Source organism: Taudactylus pleione, unplaced genomic scaffold (genome assembly GCF_031769625.1).
Source record: "Taudactylus pleione unplaced genomic scaffold, aTauple2 ptg000201l, whole genome shotgun sequence".
Lineage (NCBI taxonomy): Eukaryota > Metazoa > Chordata > Amphibia > Anura > Myobatrachidae > Taudactylus > Taudactylus pleione.
This window is the reverse complement of record NW_028284603.1, coordinates 7,534,323-7,552,428: the sequence shown is the minus strand read 5'-3', so window position 1 is coordinate 7,552,428 and position 18,106 is coordinate 7,534,323. Positions and strand designations below refer to the sequence as shown.

General features: G+C 47.2%; 1 protein-coding gene and 2 non-coding genes across 7 annotated transcripts in view; all 3 read left to right on the top strand.

Moving 5' to 3' along the window:
• Window positions 1-18,106, top strand: part of VPS54 (VPS54 subunit of GARP complex) — a 115,390-nt gene that overhangs the window by 64,893 nt on the left and 32,391 nt on the right. For all 5 annotated transcript variants that reach the window (XM_088477225.1, XM_088477222.1, XM_088477224.1 and 2 more), the window contains 5 exons: window positions 1,795-1,850; window positions 11,051-11,147; window positions 12,257-12,600; window positions 15,120-15,249; window positions 17,592-17,773. In XM_088477225.1, coding sequence (XP_088333351.1) covers window positions 1,795-1,850; window positions 11,051-11,147; window positions 12,257-12,600; window positions 15,120-15,249; window positions 17,592-17,773 — 809 coding nt within the window. The remainder of the gene's footprint in view (window positions 1-1,794; window positions 1,851-11,050; window positions 11,148-12,256; window positions 12,601-15,119; window positions 15,250-17,591; window positions 17,774-18,106) is intronic.
• LOC148518184 (U1 spliceosomal RNA) lies at window positions 7,060-7,222 on the top strand. The gene has a single exon (XR_015879004.1). It is a non-coding gene; the product is annotated as a U1 spliceosomal RNA (small nuclear RNA).
• LOC148518183 (U6 spliceosomal RNA) lies at window positions 7,409-7,514 on the top strand. Its single transcript, XR_015879006.1, has one exon. It is a non-coding gene; the product is annotated as a U6 spliceosomal RNA (small nuclear RNA).

The window sequence follows — 18,106 nt, the reverse complement described above, 5'->3', positions numbered from 1 at the left end:
TAAACCTGGCGCATGTGTTGCTGTTTTCCCATGGTGTAAACCTGGCGCATGTGTGGCTGTTTTCCCATGGTGTAAACCTGGCGCATGTGTTGCTGTTTTCCCATGGTGTATACCTGGCGCATGTGTTGCTGTTTTCCCATGGTGTAAACCTGGCGCATGTGTTGCTGTTTTCCCATGGTGTAAACCTGGTGCATGTGTCGCTGTTTTCCTATGGTGTAAACCTGGGGCATGTGTTGATGTTTTCTCCTGGTGTAAACCTGGTGCATGTGTCGCTGTTTTCCCATGGTGTAAACCTGGCGCATGTGTTGCTGTTTTCCCATGGTGTATACCTGGCACATGTGTCGCTGTTTTCCCATGGTGTAAACCTGGTGCATGTGTTGCTGTTTTCCCATGGTGTAAACCTGGTGCATGTGTCGCTGTTTTCCTATGGTGTAAACCTGGGGCATGTGTTGATGTTTTCTCCTGGTGTAAACCTGGTGCATGTGTCGCTGTTTTCCCATGGTGTATACCTGGCGCATGTGTTGATGTTTTCTCCTGGTGTAAACCTGGCGCATGTGTTGCTGTTTTCCCATGGTGTATACCTGGCACATGTGTTGCTGTTTTCCCATGGTGTATACCTGGCACATGTGTCGCTGTTTTCCCATGGTGTAAACCTGACGCATGTGTCGCTGTTTTCCCATGGTGTAAACCTGGCGCATGTGTCGCTGTTTTCCCATGGTGTAAACCTGGCGCATGTGTCGCTGTTTTCCCATGGTGTAAACCTGGCGCATGTGTCGCTGTTTTCCCATGGTGTAAACCTGGCGCATGTGTCGCTGTTTTCTCCTGGAGTAAACCTGGCACGTGTTGCTGTTTTCCCATGGTGTAAACCTGGTGCATGTGTTGCTGTTTTCCCATGGTGTAAACCTGGCGCATGTGTTGCTGTTTTCCCATGGTGTAAACCTGGCGCATGTGTTGCTGTTTTCCCATGGTGTAAACCTGGCGCATGTGTTGCTGTTTTCCCATGGTGTAAACCTGGCGCATGTGTTGCTGTTTTCCCATGGTGTATACCTGGCGCATGTGTTGCTGTTTTCCCATGGTGTAAACCTGGTGCATGTGTTGCTGTTTTCCCATGGTGTAAACCTGGTGCATGTGTTGCTGTTTTCCCATGGTGTAAACCTGGCGCATGTGTTGCTGTTTTCCCATGGTGTAAACCTGGCGCATGTGTTGCTGTTTTCCCATGGTGTAAACCTGGCGCATGTGTTGCTGTTTTCCCATGGTGTAAACCTGGCGCATGTGTTGCTGTTTTCCCATGGTGTAAACCTGGCGCATGTGTTGCTGTTTTCCCATGGTGTATACCTGGCGCAAGTGTTGCTGTTTTCTCCGGCTGCAAACCTGGCGCATATGTTACGGTCTTCTCCTTGTGTAAACTTGGCACAAACCTGGCTGTCTTTTTCTGGTGTAAACCTGGCACGTATGCTACTGTTTTCACACGGCATAGTATGCTACTGCACATGTTACAGGTGTGATTGCACCTTGAGATCTGTCTGGTTTAGCTCACACACGGAATTGCAACTTTTTTTGGACATATTTTATGCCTGCGCTCTTTATGTAAAAAGTGCATGAGCCCTTCTGTGTCTGACCCCAATTATTAAAGTGCCTCTGATGGTCCCAATATATGGCCAAAATGAAAGGATCCCCAGCCTGGGGTCTCTGGCTGCATGTTTTGTTACTGACCTCTGTTTTTCTATTGTATATTTACTGATCTAACCTGGCCGTTTGGAATATTACATATTATTTTTCTTTATCTCTTCACAGTGTGTGATTAGCACAGTCTCCCAAATTGATGAAATAGATTCTGAGCTTGTCACAAAGTAAGTTATTTCCTGGGAAAGCTTGCTGATTCCTCTATTGTTATGGGCTGTAACTTAAATACTGAGTTGTGCATATTGTTACATGTGAAGTATACAAATAGTACCAGCGCTCAAATGAAATAACATTAGATATAAATCATATTTTAATCAAAAACAATATAAAATACACATATAAAAAATATCATAAAACCAATACATTAGAATGAAACTTGAAAGAGAAATGAGCGTGCTGAGCAATGCATGGACATGAAGGTGATCTATCACAAGAGCTGCATATATATTTCGTCAGGTGAGTATATTTGGCAATATACTATGCCTCAATGTCTCACTGCAGCCGTATTGTAAGAATCTTGTACCGCAAAAAGTCTTGAAATAATAGAAAGTCCCAGATAATTGGTATGGTGAGAAGGGATGTGCACTCCTTTGACAAAGCTGCGGCTTCACGCAGCGAAACGCGTCAGTACGTGGCTTGGACTTGGCATACAGGAGACCACCCGTACCGCTTGGCATTTACACGTTTCCCTAAAACCTTGGTGGGATTGCCTAATATTGGAGATCTTTGACTTTTTGGACCAGGATTCGTGCCCAGGGGAAGTATTCATCTGCGAGAGCTCTGAGAGCATTGCTAAAATTAATGCCCCGTTTGATTGAGGACACTGACACTGGTAAATATATCTCCTATTGGGAGTGCACATCCCTTCTCACCATACCAATTATCTGGGACTTTCTATTATTTCAAGACTTTTTGCGGTACAAGATTCTTACAATACTAATGTATTGGTTTTATGATATTTTTTATATGTGTATTTTATATTGTTTTTGATTAAAATATGATTTATATCTAATGTTATTTCATTTGAGCGCTGGTACTATTTGTATGCTTTTCTTTGTCTAAGGGATTAACGATCCCTATTTTCCAGCTGCTCTCTATTAACTGGAGGAATACCCATTGCAGCGCTCCTACTTGGTAACTTAGTTATCATTTGTGTTACATGTGAAGTAACTGTTCACCAAAGGTGGTGGGAAAATCTTATCTGCACTGCTGGAATGTCATAATAAAATGTGTGTGTGTGTGTGTATATATATATATATATATATCGACGGGTGGTACGCTCCCTGAAACTTTGAAGTGAAGTAAATGCTATACAGTGCCATGCCTGTTTTCTGCTGCATGCAGCCAGCGCTTGGAATATGTTGATTATTGCACGGGCACGCTGGTGTTTTGAATATGTGAGTGGAGTGCCAGATCTACTTGCTCAGTACTGTTTTTGCCATTATCTCAAGATAAGGGTATTTTCTCCTTCATCCACTAGGAGACACTGGAGCTGAAGACACTGGGGTATAGACAGTGGTAGAGTAGAGCCTGGCACTTTAAATAATTTAGAAGTATGACTGGCTCCTCCACCTCTATGCCCCCATCAGCCCTCCCTGTCCCATCAGCCCCAGTTTAGAAATTGTGCCCGAGAGAGTCTGTGTACAGTGGGGCTGTCTCCAGCCCTTTCGTATTTTCTGTATTTCAATTTTATTTTGAGTCCCTTTTCCTGTGAGGATAGGCAGACTGCTTACTGCGGCAGCCTGACTGCTATGTGGGAGCTGCTGCGAAATGACAGCCACAGCTACTGCTGCCTGTGTCCGGTGCCCTGAGGGGGGCCCCTACACGAGACACCTGTCTCTGTGAGGCCTGCCACAGCTGGAAACGGCTTGTATCCGGGTTCCTCACTGCCCCCTTAGGCCAGCATCCCGGCCGAAGCAGAAATGTAAGTATACCACCGCTCCTGAGTAGCCGGAATGGTGAAGAAAGTCTTGGCTCTGTGACAGCGTGCTGTATGCAGCTGTTACATCGAATGGCAGCTACCTACTCCCTCCTACCACCCGTTAGTACGGGGTGGAAGAGATCAGACTGACTTAGTCAGTAAATGGCTGTTTAAGAAGTAGCTGGACTTGGTGACAGCCGAGTCTGTCATTATTATATTGTACTTCCTCACTACCCCTGCAGTTAGCACAGCGCTGGGGATTAGTTGTAACGTTCTCTGTAGCGGTATTACAGGAGTTTAGATAGACCATGTGACAGCCGCAGCTGTCATACTCTTAGGACGCCTGTTCCCTTCTTTATATTCACAGAGAGAGGCAATGGCTTCCCCATGCTCCCATAGCAGGGAGGTTACACGCGCATTGTCAGAAGCGCGGTGACATTTTGTAGATCACTCTGCTCTCGGCAGGAGAGAAGGCTCCTATCAAGACCGCGTCCTGCTGCTCCTAAGATGGCAGTACAGGTAACGCTGTGCTGATAGGATGGAGGGCCGCCACATCCCGCTGTCTGGGGGATAGATACCAGCCCCGGCACGCGCTACCATGCCCGGTATGCTCCTTTTACACGGTCCCACAATTTTATTATATTGTTGGGGGGGCACCACAGGCCGCTACAGCTAGCAGCGTACTTACTTGGAATCGGCCACAGCACCCTGAATGGGTGGGAGACTGTCTGGAAATTCCAGGGCTGTAGGCTTAAGATACAGCTCCTGCTCCTCTCTCCACTCTGCGGAAGCGCTGTACTTTGCTCTTGTGACCATAGGCTCCAGCCTAGTGTATAATTATTATGAACAATTGCACTGGGCGCAGAATACAGATGGAGTTAGTAACGCAGCCATCACTGGGACGCTTATACTTAACCCGTTATATAACTAGCGCTCTGCACCTGCACTTGTGGCGGAAGTCGTACAAAACTGTGTATTTCGATGTCTATAATCCATATCTCGCAGCAGATGTGCAATCATGAAATACGGAAGTCGTACTAAATCGGTTGCAGAGCAGTCTAGCCACCCTGTAGCAGCATCACCTGTGGCGCTGACCGGTTCCATGAAGGTATGCAGGCGGGTGTGTGTGTGTGTAATGATTCGACACTGCATATATAGTGCATTTAGGAAAACTTTTTTTCTAATCTGTACCCGTTAGGAGACCCAGACATGGGCGTGTACCTTAGGTCCCCTCCTGAGGCGCCACATACACTGTTTCGAGACCTGTCCCTAGCACGACCACTGCTTGGGCAGGGGACATGAAGACTGTGAGTTTTAACTGACATTTAACATTCTTATACATTTATGTATTCGCTTCTCGGCCGTTGGCTAGGATCAAGTGTAAGTTCATGCACACTAAGATAGGTAATTACATGTGTGTTCCTGGGGCACTGCAGTCCAGGTACAGCTATAGCGCTAATGCTGAGAAGTGGAACCAACAGCGCCAGTCTTCCATACTTTAGAACATAAAGCCCTTCGGTCGGGGCTATTCATTAACGGTTTTTCACTAAAATTTAGTGGAGTACCATTCCTTTCTGTTGCGCCCTATCTGGGGCCTATTATTATTTAAATTACAGTAGTCTTGCACTAGGAAGCCACTAGATTACCACTCCATCCTGAACTCGCCGATCTAGTGTGATCTTTGAAGCTTGCAGGGCTAAGTTAGTTAGTACTTGAATGAAAGACCTTCTAGGTATCCCAGGGAACCATTTAATAGGATTGGAATGCTGCCTTGCAGCGCAGGGGTCGTGGGTCCGTTTCCCACCTCGGCCCTTCTGGGAGTTTTGTGTGTGCTCCTTGTGCTTCAATGGGTACCACTGGGGGCTCTGGTTCCTTCCATATTCCGATAATATGCGTAGCCCCATGAAGGTGTGCGTGTGTGTGTATATGTGTGTGTATATGTATGTGTATATATATATATATATATATGTATGTCTGTGTGTGTATATATATATATATATATATATATATATATAATAATTCTAATCCACCTACAGAACTATAATGAGTTCAGTTACCACGTCAACAGTAATGTTGCTTGTTTTCAATCCTTGTCATTGCTAACCACTGATTCATTGTCAGGATCCAGTGTTACTTATGTGATATTCTTACCTGATAAACACTTAACCATCCTAGGTGTTGGTGTTAAACTACTAGACAGGATAGCAGGTACTGTAAGAATGGGCCTCTCTATAATTTTTAAGCACATAGTGTTTAGGCCGTTTTTTGAGGTATATGTATATTCTTTATAGGTATATACATCCCCAAGTTGCACTCCCAGGTAAGATCATAGTGCGGTCCTGTTGTATGACCTAAATGTCTGCACTAACAATTCTATATTTAGTGTTCACTCTAGCTCCGGCGGCAGGCAGGGCGCCGGAGCTAGAGAGGGCACCTTTGTGCGCGCGCCCGAAAAGGAGGCGTGGTCATTGGAAATGGGGCATGTCTATAAGACGCGTCCCCTTTTCGTCACTATTGGGGGTGTGCCCGGCACTTATGGACACGCCGGGCAGCCCCCAAGCGCTGCAGACAGGGAGAATAGATGCCGGGCGCGTGCGCCCGGAGTCTATTCTCCGGCGGTGACCGGGTCACCGCACATTTCTCCACCCGTGGGACACTGCGACCTGCGGGTGAAGACTGCACCCACAGGCTGTGAGGGCAGGGCGCTTTCTGCCCTCCTTCTGCCCTCCTTCCAGAAGGAGGGCAGGGCGCAGCACCCCGCTAAAACAGCCTAGCGGGAACGCTTTTGATTTTATACAGCTTTTTCTACCACAACACCTTCAGTCTGAAGTCCGAGCTGTAGATCATTGGGTCTTAGACCACCTACAGATCTTATAGTTAATCTTCCTTCCTGACAAGGCTTGTTGCTGCGAAATGAGAAAGTTCAGCAAATTCCTACACACAGCCTCCAGGGGGCTTCTGGTCGCTCACAGGTAAGCGGGATTAGCCCACTAATGCCTCGGACGATACTCCTAATAATGCATACCTGTCGTTTCACAGCTGCTATTACTCCCTCCCGCACTCTTAGCAGCTGTTCTAGCAAACAGCCTGACCAGAGACTCAGTCGACAGAGCTCCCTTTCCACTCGTCAACACGACCTGGGTTCAGGCCTCAGTCAGGGAAAATGCTAATAGCATATGTAGTCTCCCGTTCAGGTAGGTTACTGGTTTACGTCCATTGACTATCCACCTTAGAGCTTCCAGCGTGTGCGTCCATAGTTCCAACAAGCTCTAGGTTGTCTGTCTCCATGGGTGTCCTTCGTACCTCCCTACCACCTTACTAGAGATTATGTCATGGAGAAGTGTGAGTATTGTTGGTTGAGACTTCAGAACACATGGGAGTCGTTGGTTCCAGGTCCAGTTTACGGGACAGACATTTCCCTCTTTTATCAGGCTTCTTCCTGGAACATTAATCATATACTTACCTGGTAGGGGAGATATTTTGAACACGTAGTTGGTTCTCCCAGGGCGAGGCTCATTCATTGCACTTCGGGTGTGCTGACACCTGCGATTCCCCAAATGTGGGAAACTCGTCTGCATAATTTGTGGTAGTGGGGGACTGCGTTCGCGCTTTCCCCTGACCGTCATTCACGGCTAGGAATGTTATATACTTCAACTTTCTGCCTGGGAAAAATGGTAGTTCTATCTTTAGAGAGGGAGGTTAGCTCACACTTCTGCTTTACGAGGACTGTCGCTTGTTTGAGGACACTCCTGTTTCATCTTAGGCAGGACTAGAGATTAGCGACTCTTGTCTACTAGAATGGATGCGCTCTCTTCGGCAACACATAGACTAAAGTTGGTACGATACAGAGAAGATTAGCATGGCCCTACGCTAGGATGATACACAAATTCGTGAAGCGTTCTACTTTTTAATTCTGCACGGAAGTGCCTCTTTGGGCTACACAGGTGCTACGGTCTTATGTGTGAGAGTCACAGATTAGACAGCACGGCTTTCACGCGAAGGCATTGCTGAGTTGTTTTCCTATGTCTCCTCTTGCTTCTTGAGACAAGGGCGGTTATTCCCTTCTTCTATACAGGGACTCTAACGGGTGGATTACTGTTCATCCATAGACATGAATCATCGTATCTAAGGTACCTGTAGGATGGTGGGCACAGTAGGGTGTGCCTTAAGCTCCCGTCTGGGACGCCGTATACAAGGCTTCGGGACCCGCCCCAAGTGATTGCGACCACTGCATTGGCTGCTACCCTCTACATTCTCCCTTCACGTGGGAGGTTGCCTACCGTTTGGGTTTTAGGCTGGAGTGGTTTTATCTTTCAGGCGAGGTAGATGCTGATCTTCGTCTGGACTCGCTGAAGGGGTCAAATTGCTCTTTTCCCTATCTGTTTCATCATTGGTTGTCAGGCTATCTGATCCTCTGCCAGGTTTTATAGTCTCCATCTCTCTCGTTTCCGCCTTTGCCTCATGTCTTGTGGACTTGTTGGTCCGTTGGTTGCAATCCCCATATTCTATGGACTTCATGTTGAGGCCTGGACAATTATTCTGTCCTTGGCTCTTGACATCCTGTATACTCTGGTTTGAGAGGTCTGTGGAATCGGCCATTATTTGTATAAATGTATTTATGATTATACATTTCTCTATGTAGCCTTTGATGGCCATCAGTGCTTGGTTTCTACTGTCAGCGGCTGTTGCATCTTTCTATTTTTATGATCTGGTTAGGTGTTCTGGAGTGTTGTACTCGTGTTGATTCCCAGCTTCTAAGGATTCTTGTTGGGTTCTTGATGCCAATGGTCAGGATGATCTGTTTCAGCGGTGCTTATGGTTTTCTGACGTTCCGTCTTCTGTTGTTAGCTTGTGGCACCGTTCTTCTATTCCATTGACTTACGCTGTATGTTCTGGAGTTTTCTGTGATGGTTCCACAAGGAATTCCAACAGTCTCCAGTGATTTACTACGCTGCGTCCTCAGTTCTTGATTTTAGATTGGTATTTCAGTCCTTGGCTGTCCCTGCTTCAGTTTAGTCGAGGAGTGAGCTAGTTCTCAGCGCTTCCTACCTGGGAGGTTCGCTTTGGGACCTCCCCAGTGTCTTCAGCTCCAATATGCCCTAGTGGATGAAGGAGAAAATTAGATTTTGGTACTTACCGGTAAATCCATTTCTCCGATTCCACAGGGGACACTGGATGCCTGCCCAGTGCTGCTCCCTGCCATTTTGTTTGGTCTCTTCTATTTCTATTGCAATTGTTTCCATTATATGTTTGTGTGACTGCAGTAGGTAGGTTCCTCGTTTTTCCTTCAGTCGGTCTTGTACCGTTTCGTGGACGACTTCTCCGCCGCTTCCTGTTGTCCTCCGTCAGGGAGGACTGATGGGGCATAGAGGGGGAGGAGCCAGTCACACTTCTAAATTATGTAAAGTGCCATGCTCTACTCTACCATCGTCTATACCCCAGTGTCTTCAGCTCCAGTGTCCCCTGTAGAATCGGAGAAATGGATTTACCGGTAAGTACCAAAATCCTATCCCACCAGTATAAAATGTATTGTGGGGGTGCACTCACCAGATTTCAATCCAGATTCAATACAATCGCTTTATTACATAGTAAAATAGTCAGACGGTTTCGGTCCTTGACAAAGGTCCTAATAGGACCGAAACGTCAGACTATTTTATTATGGAATAAAGCTATTATATTGAAGTCTGGTGAGTGCACCCCCACAATACATTTCATATGTATAATATATATATATATATATATATATATAATACGTTGTGTGTGTCTGTTTGTTCCAAGTTGGTGCAAAAACTACTGAACCGATTTTCATGAAAACTGCATCATTTTGTAGTGGAAACTCCTAGAAATAACCTGCACTTTGTTCCCTCTCCATCCGTCAAGTTAAAGCTGAGCAATAACAAAAACAAATTTTATTGACATTATCAATGCAAGAGATAGGTGTGACCCCATACGTGCAGCACGTAAAGGCTGGGGGGAGAGGTGCGTTGGACTTGTGTTCACTTGAATAGCATAAGCCACATAGCAGTCTGTGCACAGGGCACACAGTGACATTGGTGTGAGTGGTGGGTGAATAGCATAAGCTACATAGCAGTCTGTGCACAGGGCACACAGTGACATTGGTGTGAGTGGTGGGTGAATAGGATAGAATACATAGCAGTCTGTGCACAGGGCACACAGAGACATTGGTGTGAGTGGTGAGTGAATAGGAGAGGCTACATAGCAGTCTGTGCACAGGGCACACAGTGACATTGGTGTGAGTGGTGAGTGAATAGGATAGGCTACATAGCAGTCTGTGCACAGGGCACACAGTGACATTGGTGTGAGTGGTGGGTGAATAGGATAGGCTACATAGCAGTCTGTGCACAGGGCACACCGTGACATTGGTGTGAGTGGTGGGTGAATAGGATAGAATACATAGCAGTCTGTGCACAGGGCACATAGTGACATTGGTGTGAGTGGTGGGTGAATAGCATAAGCTACATAGCAGTCTGTGCACAGGGCACACAGTGACATTGGTGTGAGTGGTGGGTGAATAGGATAGAATACATAGCAGTCTGAGCACAGGGCACACAGTGACATTGGTGTGAGTGGTGGGTGAATAGGAGAGGCTACATAGCAGTCTGTGCACAGGGCACACAGTGACATTGGTGTGAGTGGTGGGTGAATAGGATAGGTTACATAGCAGTCTGTGCACAGGGCACACAGTGACATTGGTGTGAGTGGTGGGTGAATAGCATAAGCTACATAGAATACATAGCAGTGACATTGGAGTGAGTGGTGGGTGAATAGGATAGGAAACATAGCAGTCTGTGCACAGGGCACACAGTGACATTAGTGTGAGTGGTGGGTGAATAGGATAGGCTACATAGCAGTCTGTGCACAGGGCATACAGTGACATTGGTGTGAGTGGTGGGTGAATAGGATAAGCTACATAGCAGTCTGTGCACAGGGCACACAGTGACATTGGTGTGAGTGGTGGCTGAAGGCACGTGGGCCTCCACTCAAATAAATAAATGTTGACAGAAGCGATTTCATTGTGGGCAAAGCCACGGACATCAGCTAGTATGAAATAACAAGACTTTATGCACGGTACACACTAAACTATGTCTAGTGTCTACCGACATCATGCGTGATGGGACCCGGCGGGGTGCCAGAATTGGTAAGTGTATACACACTTGCAGATGCCGGCAGCGACGGCGCGTTTTGCTCTCCCTCTTCAACAAATTAAATTGTAATGCATCCAGTAGGTATCAGGACCTGTCACACGACGATAATGGGTAAATCAGGTCCAGCCAATTAACGAGGGCTGCCCGTTCATACATCTCCCCCCAGTTCTGTATCATTTCCCTCTCTGTTCCAAATGACTGTAATGAGACCGATGATTACACAATGTAAAGTTCTGTACGTTATTGGAGGGGCAAGCTGACTGTGTTTCTGGTGTTACAGACTTGCCGATCAGATGCGAATGATGAATTTCTCGCAGTGGCTTGATTTGCTGCAGAATATCTTTTCGACATTCACAATCTTCCTTCAGAGAGTCAAGGTGAGACGTTTGAACACTGATTGAGACACACAGAGAACAGGACAGTTTGTTCTCTCAGGGAGATGGGAGCGATGCAGCTAAGTATAGTGCAATGCATATATCTGTCTCTGCTTTAGTATAGTAAAGGGGAGCTCCATTAGCGTTCTCTTATTTCCAGCTAAGACATCCTGTGATAAAAAAAAAAAAAATGCATCTTGTCCCGTGACTGCAATCTCCGTGGTGTAATGGGCAGCACCATTCTCTTACCATTTGAGTTTTGGGTGCTCCTCCTTACAGTTAGCTGAGACAAGCTAATACTGATAAGGTTATGTCAGCTGCCCTAATGACCTTGTTGGGAAGGGGAAATTGTCACTTGTCTCAAAACATGATATATATCGGGCCCATACATCAGCAATCAGAAACAATTGATTCTGTGTTGATTTCCTTGATTTCACGATATTCAAATCCACCAATATGCACCCATACATTACAGATGGTTTTCAGGGATCTGCCGATCATTTTCAGCAAATAACAGAGCTGCCAAACGTGAAATGCTGTGAACACACTAGACAATCTGTAACCAGCCCGACATCGGCAGCAACGGGATCCAGCAGGTGCATACACACTTGCTGATGCGGGCAGCGACGGCGCGGGCCATTTTGCATTCGGCAGCATGGCCCTCGCTAATGACATCCCCCGTCGGCCCTGTATATAGGGTCAACAGAGGATGTCACAGATGACCCACGGAAATGCGCATCCTCAGCGACATAGTGGGTACACACTAGACAATGTGCCCGATATGCCGCTCCGATCCGCCTGTCGGACGGCATATTGTCTGTTGTGTACCCAGCAAATCGGTTGATCGTTGCCACACACTTGCAATCTACTCCCCCGACGGGTCGGTGAAATTCAACATGTTGTACAATCTGATTTATTGATTCCGATCACTTTTTGATCGGAATCGGAAATCGGTGAACCCCATACATTGCAGATATTTTTATACAATCAACTGCAAACCAGGTAATTGCCCCAATCGATTGCTGACGTATGGGCCCCATTAGCTGTATGTGAAATTTCTCAACTGTACATACTTGTTTATTAATGTAACATTTATTTGTGTTCTCCCGCAGGCCACTTTAAACGTTATCCGTAGTGTTGTACTCATGGTCCTTGATAAGAATCAGCGGCTCAGAGAAATGGAGGTAACGGGAGCTCAGAAAGTCCTGGGCAGAGATGGGCATGTGGACAGCGATCTGGCTTACTTGACTCACGAAGGCTTGTTTATAAGTGATGCATTCAGTGAAGGTGAGCTTCCCCATGCTGCTACCAACACTAACTTTCAAAGGAATGCATCACCCAGCAGTAGCGAGCCCTCTGGCAGCGATTCTGTGTCTGATCCTGAATGCACTACTGACTCCTCTTCCAGCAGAGATCACACACTACCTTCAGTTACCCCAGGGGGAGTAGAAATAATGTGAGTAAAACTAGACTTTGTAGAAATTACCTTGTGAAACCAGACCTGATAATCATAGTACTAAAAGATTGTTTAGGAAGGACGTTCCTATAGAATGGCTATTCTGTGTATATACCACCTAACACTGCACTCCGGACCCTTTATTGTGATCTATAATCACATTTTTATTGTATAGAAAAACACTTGCATCTATACTACAAGCTAGCCACATACTAGCACACGAGGCAGTGGGGAGACGTCGATGTGACAGGCTGTATGTTACTCTCGCTCAATCAACGTGGGTAATATTCCGGAGTGATAAAAGCTAGGTACCTAAAAAGTCCTTGCACCTTCATACTGGCGTATGTACATAGGGGAGGGGCAGTAGCATAAAGCCGCAAAAGTGACTGCGGCATATGAAGATATAGTGTCCGCTTCTGTGTGCGACTCAGAATCAAGCCCATAGACTGGGTGATATAGGGCCTTGGTCATGCACGGCTGCGATTTCTCACCAGTATGCAAATGTCAGCTGAAGCATTCCTCCTGTGTACTTCTGTGCGAAGGTCTGAGCTAACTCTGCATATGAGAGCAATGCTCAACTGCGCTTGGGGATCCAATCTCTCCACCACTGATGCACCATCGACTCCCCGAGCAGCCCCTGCCTGGCGCACAGCCTTCCTTGTAACGTCTCAAAATATGGCTACTGTGCATTCGTGCTGCGAAAGAGATTACAGCTTCATGCCGAAACACGCCCATGACACTCCCATAAAACGCCCATGACGCCTCTGTTTCTATTGCTTTAGGTCACCTCCCAGTTTCCACCCTGAAAACGCCCATGGTTCGCAGACTTTGTCTCAAGTCATAGCGATGTGGTACAAATGCGCACTCCATTGCACACATTGGTTCGTGTGAGCGCAGTAAGGGTTTTCTAGAGCGGTTCTGATACTGCGCATGCACAATAATTCAACTACACAAACATCATCAGCACCTCTGACACAGGCCCATAGTCACATCACTTGCAAAAAGTTTCAGCACAAAATATAAAATATAATAATGCATAACTTGCGTAGCTGCAGAGAACTCTACCTTATGTAACTGGACCTGGTTCCTTTAGACTTTATATGGTCAGTTTTTGTATAACTTTTCATATCTTATTAATTATATAGGATAACCAATTCAATAATAAGACATTGAATGCTTGCTTGTGTTCTATACCCTTTCTTTGCCCGTATGTGTGTCCTGTACATTTTGCCATAGTTTTTAAAAGGTAAAGAAGACGTTGTGTAGAAGAATGTATATTACAGGCAGTTTAATTTTGTTTTCAAAAATGGCGACATTAGGCCTGATTCAGAGACGTACGGAAACCTGGTGGTTTGTGTACAGCACTGATGATTGCCGACTGGAGCATGTGCCGATCAGTGTCTGCGACCAGTAGTGCCCTCTAAGCCGCAGCAGCGGCTGTTTGGGGAAGGGGTGGCGACTTGGAACGTTTTCGAAAACGTGAGCGCGTCTCTCTTGTTTTTGAGGTGTGAGTTGCCCTGTATCTGTATCTTCTGACACCGCTTCACTGCTCCCAGCTGTGTGAATGTCCCCGCCATCCTGAGTATCCTGCAACTTTACTCAGAAGGCCCATGTTTATGCAAGTGATCCGCTGGCTGCGTCCTTGGACGCAGCAGCGGATCGCAGTAGCCGGCAGGAGGCGTCTTCACGAGATACCTTCTACAGCATTAGCATTTGTTTGCATAGCAGCGGCTGTGCAATAAAGTACAACTGTGAAATAGGCCCATTGTCTATAAGAGACAACATAACTCCCTATTGCTTTAATAATAATGCTGTAAGTTGCCATTCTGGGTTACACTGTTCCTATGAGGCTCTGTGCATCATATTTTCTTTTTCTACCAAACTCCAAGCAAACAATTTCCATGATAATTTGCCGCTGGGCGACTTTCAGCACCGGAACACTTTGTGCTACTTTTCATTATTGTGATTATAATTGTGCTTGGCACAGTCGCCAGCTTTACTGTATGGTGTATGAGCTATCCATGCTTCTACGCAGCAGACCAAGTATAATAATAGAGTTGTCCCTAGTATCCTCCATTCTCATTATAACGCCTATATAATGTGTACAGTACATGATTATTTAACGCATATCTTGTACCGCTGTAAGATTATAGGAGGACTTGTCAGACGGTGTAAAATTGTTTCTCCACTGTTATATGAACAACATTACTGTACAATATATTGGGTTTTGTCTTCAGTTTCCAACGGCTATTTCACTATATCCCTTGCATGTATTAACATTACCTTGGACAAGCTAGATGTCTGAATTATTAATGGTGTCATTTATTGCGGCACTAGATATTTCTGCCCAGCTGTCTACATCTCTGACCGTTCCAGCGTCCGTGCGGTGTTATATCTGTTCTTTATTAAAGATGGATATTTGCATTTCATTCATTGCGTACGTTCCATAATGGCTGCTAACTTTCCCGATGCCTGCTCAAGACCTTAATTAATCATTGTTTGTTTGTTTGCTTTTTAAGAATGACTGAGGATATCAAATTAACAGACCTGGAACTTGGTAAAATTGCAAACAATATACAGGAGCTGCTATACAATGCCTCAGATATCTGCCACGACCGCTGCGTGAAGTTCCTCCTGGCGAGATCCAAGGTAGATGACAAACCTCCAATTAATCTGTGAATGACTGAATGTGGTGAGCTGGCATGCATGTTTCATCATGTCATATAACCATGCAGCTTCCTGCCCCTTCCAGTAACCACAATACTATTGCTCATCTCCTGTATGATCGCAGTGCTTAGTTTCAGTCTGGATTTTGTTCTCGGACAATTAACCACATGCATAGAAATACACATGGGAGAGTACCTGGCTCTTGTGAAATCTAATCGCCAGGGCTAAAATCTCAGTCGCCATGGCGACTAGTATTTGTCAAATCCTGATTTATATAGTGCCACCATTCCATGCTGTTCTGTACAGAGACTATCCCCTGTCAGCCCTGCCCCATTGGAGTACATAGAAACTCAACACAGATATGACCCCCATCAGGAAATGAACCTCATGACCCAGTGCTGTGACTCAGCATGTGAGTGTACATGCACCATGCCATGTACATACAGTTTTGTTACAAAGATTATACAGGGTACGCAAAATACGCGCTACAGCAAACTGGGGACCCAGATTTTAAAACTGATTGGGTCCTGTAGGACCCGCTGGGTCTGTTTGTGCTGCTGTAGCCAATGGCTGCTCTGCAGCGTCTCCCCCAGCCAATGGCTGCGCTGCAGCGTCTCCCCCTGCCAATGGCTGCGCTGCAGCGTCTCCCCCTGCCAATGGCTGCGCTGCAGCGTCTCCCCCTGCCAATGGCTGCGCTGCAGCGTCTCCCCCAGCCAATGGCTGCGCTGCAGCGTCTCCCCCAGCCAATGGCTGCGCTGCAGCGTCTCCCATAGCCAATGGCTGTGCTGCAGCGTCTCCCCCAGCCAATGGCTGTGCTGCAGCGCCTCCCCCAGCCAATGGCTGTGCTGCAGCGTCTCCCCCAGCCAATGGCTGTGCTGCAGCGTCTCCCCCAGCCAATGGCTGTGCTGCAGCGTCTCCCCCAGCCAATGGCTGTGCTGCAGCGTCTCCCCCAGCCAATGGCTGTGCTGCAGCGTCTCCCCCAGCCAATGGCTGTGCTGCAGCGTCTCCCCCAGCCAATGGCTGTGCTGCAGCGTCTCCCCCAGCCAATGGCTGTGCTGCAGCGTCTCCCCCAGCCAATGGGCGCACGGCGTCTCCTCCAGCCAATGGGCACGCGGCGTCTTCCCCAGGCTGTATGCGCGGCGTCTCCCCCAGCCAATGGGCACACGGCGTCTCCCCCATCTTGAGTGCGCGGCATCTCCCCCAGCCAGTGCGCGCGGCGTCCATCGGGCAGCAGAATTGTTGTTGGTGCTGCGACCCTCTGGCAGCCTGCGCTCCTTCAGCCAGCTGGGGGCTCCCAGCAAAAGCAATGAGGTAAACACTACCCCATGTGCAGTCTATCTTTACCCCCTCCCTACCCTAAGTTCTGCCCCAGCTGCTATCCAAACTATTGCCTGCCCCTAACACCCTCCTTGCCCCCCAGTACTGCCCTAGTTATCTACCCTTACCACTCCATACACCCAGTATTGCTCTAGCTGCTAACAACTCTTTTCCCCTATATGCCTCCCATACTACCCCTGCTGCTATCTACACTTGCCCCCTCTCTACCCCCAGTGCTGCTCCAGCTGCTATCCTGACCCAACTCTGCCCCTAACCCCCTCCTTGCCCCCCCCCAGTACTGCCCTAGCTGCTATCTGCCCTGGCCACTCCCTACACCCAGCACTTCCTGTCCCTAACCTCCTCCTTGCCCGCAGTACTGCCCCAGCTGTTCCCTACCCTCGCCCCCTCCTTACTCCAAGTATTGCTTGCCGCTAACCCCCACCATACCCCCCCAAGTACTGCGCCAGCTGCTATCTACCATTGCCCCTCACACAAACTGCCCCTAGTACTCTCCATGCCCCCCAGCATTGTCACATCAACTGTCTGCACTTACCCCTCCCTACCCCCAGCCCTGCCTGCCCTTACTCCCCTATAGCTGCAGCTCTACCCCAACTTCTCCCTGCCTTTACCCAAAGCTCTACCCCAACCCCCTCTACCCCAGCTGCTATATACCCCCCCCCCAGCACAGTCCCAACTGGTGCCTGCCCTCAACTCCCAGAATATGTAATGGGACCCAGAAAAAGTGGTGTAGGACCCGAATTTTTTAAAGTGAGGGGTCCCTGGGACCCACAATTTTTTCCACTCACCGCGATCACTGTTATAATCTGTAATATGTCACTATCACTGCTACAAACGGTTAATACAATTACAGAATAATGTGTTCTGATATATTTGCTATATTTCAGAATTGGTGTCTGCACATCCAGTGTACTGTAGTTGATGAGAGTGTCTGAAACTAAATAGTTTTGCAGATCGCCTGACACTGTATTTCTCCCACCTCTCACTAGGACGGGTTTCTGGAGAAGCTGAATTCCTCCGAGTTTTTGTCCTTGTCCCGTTCGGTAGAAGCATTTGTCCAGAACACGGAGGCGGTCTGTGGGAGAAGAAGCATGTCTCTGAGGGGTGCTCTTCAGAGTCAGGCAAACAAGTTTGTGAACCGCTTCCATGATGAAAGGAAAACCAAACTGAGGTACAGCGTGATTATTCTCGTGGCCTTGTCATGTCCTGCTCAGGGCAGTAACGTGTCTGTGCAGCAGTTTGATTATTAATAACAAAAAAGCCTATTCTCCTTTTGTCATGTGTGCAGTGTTTGTGTATTCCTCCTTATAATCTGTGTGACAGAAAGTATACATTTTTCTAAGACTCTTTGTAAATATCTCTTCCTCTTCTGCAGTAAGTGTTCATGGGGTCTTGCACACAGATAATGTGATCTCTAGTAGCACTGTGTATAGCCAGGCCTCTCTCTGATAATTATACACTAAAGTGTCAGTAGCACAGTCCTCTGCAGTGTGGGACAGTGAGG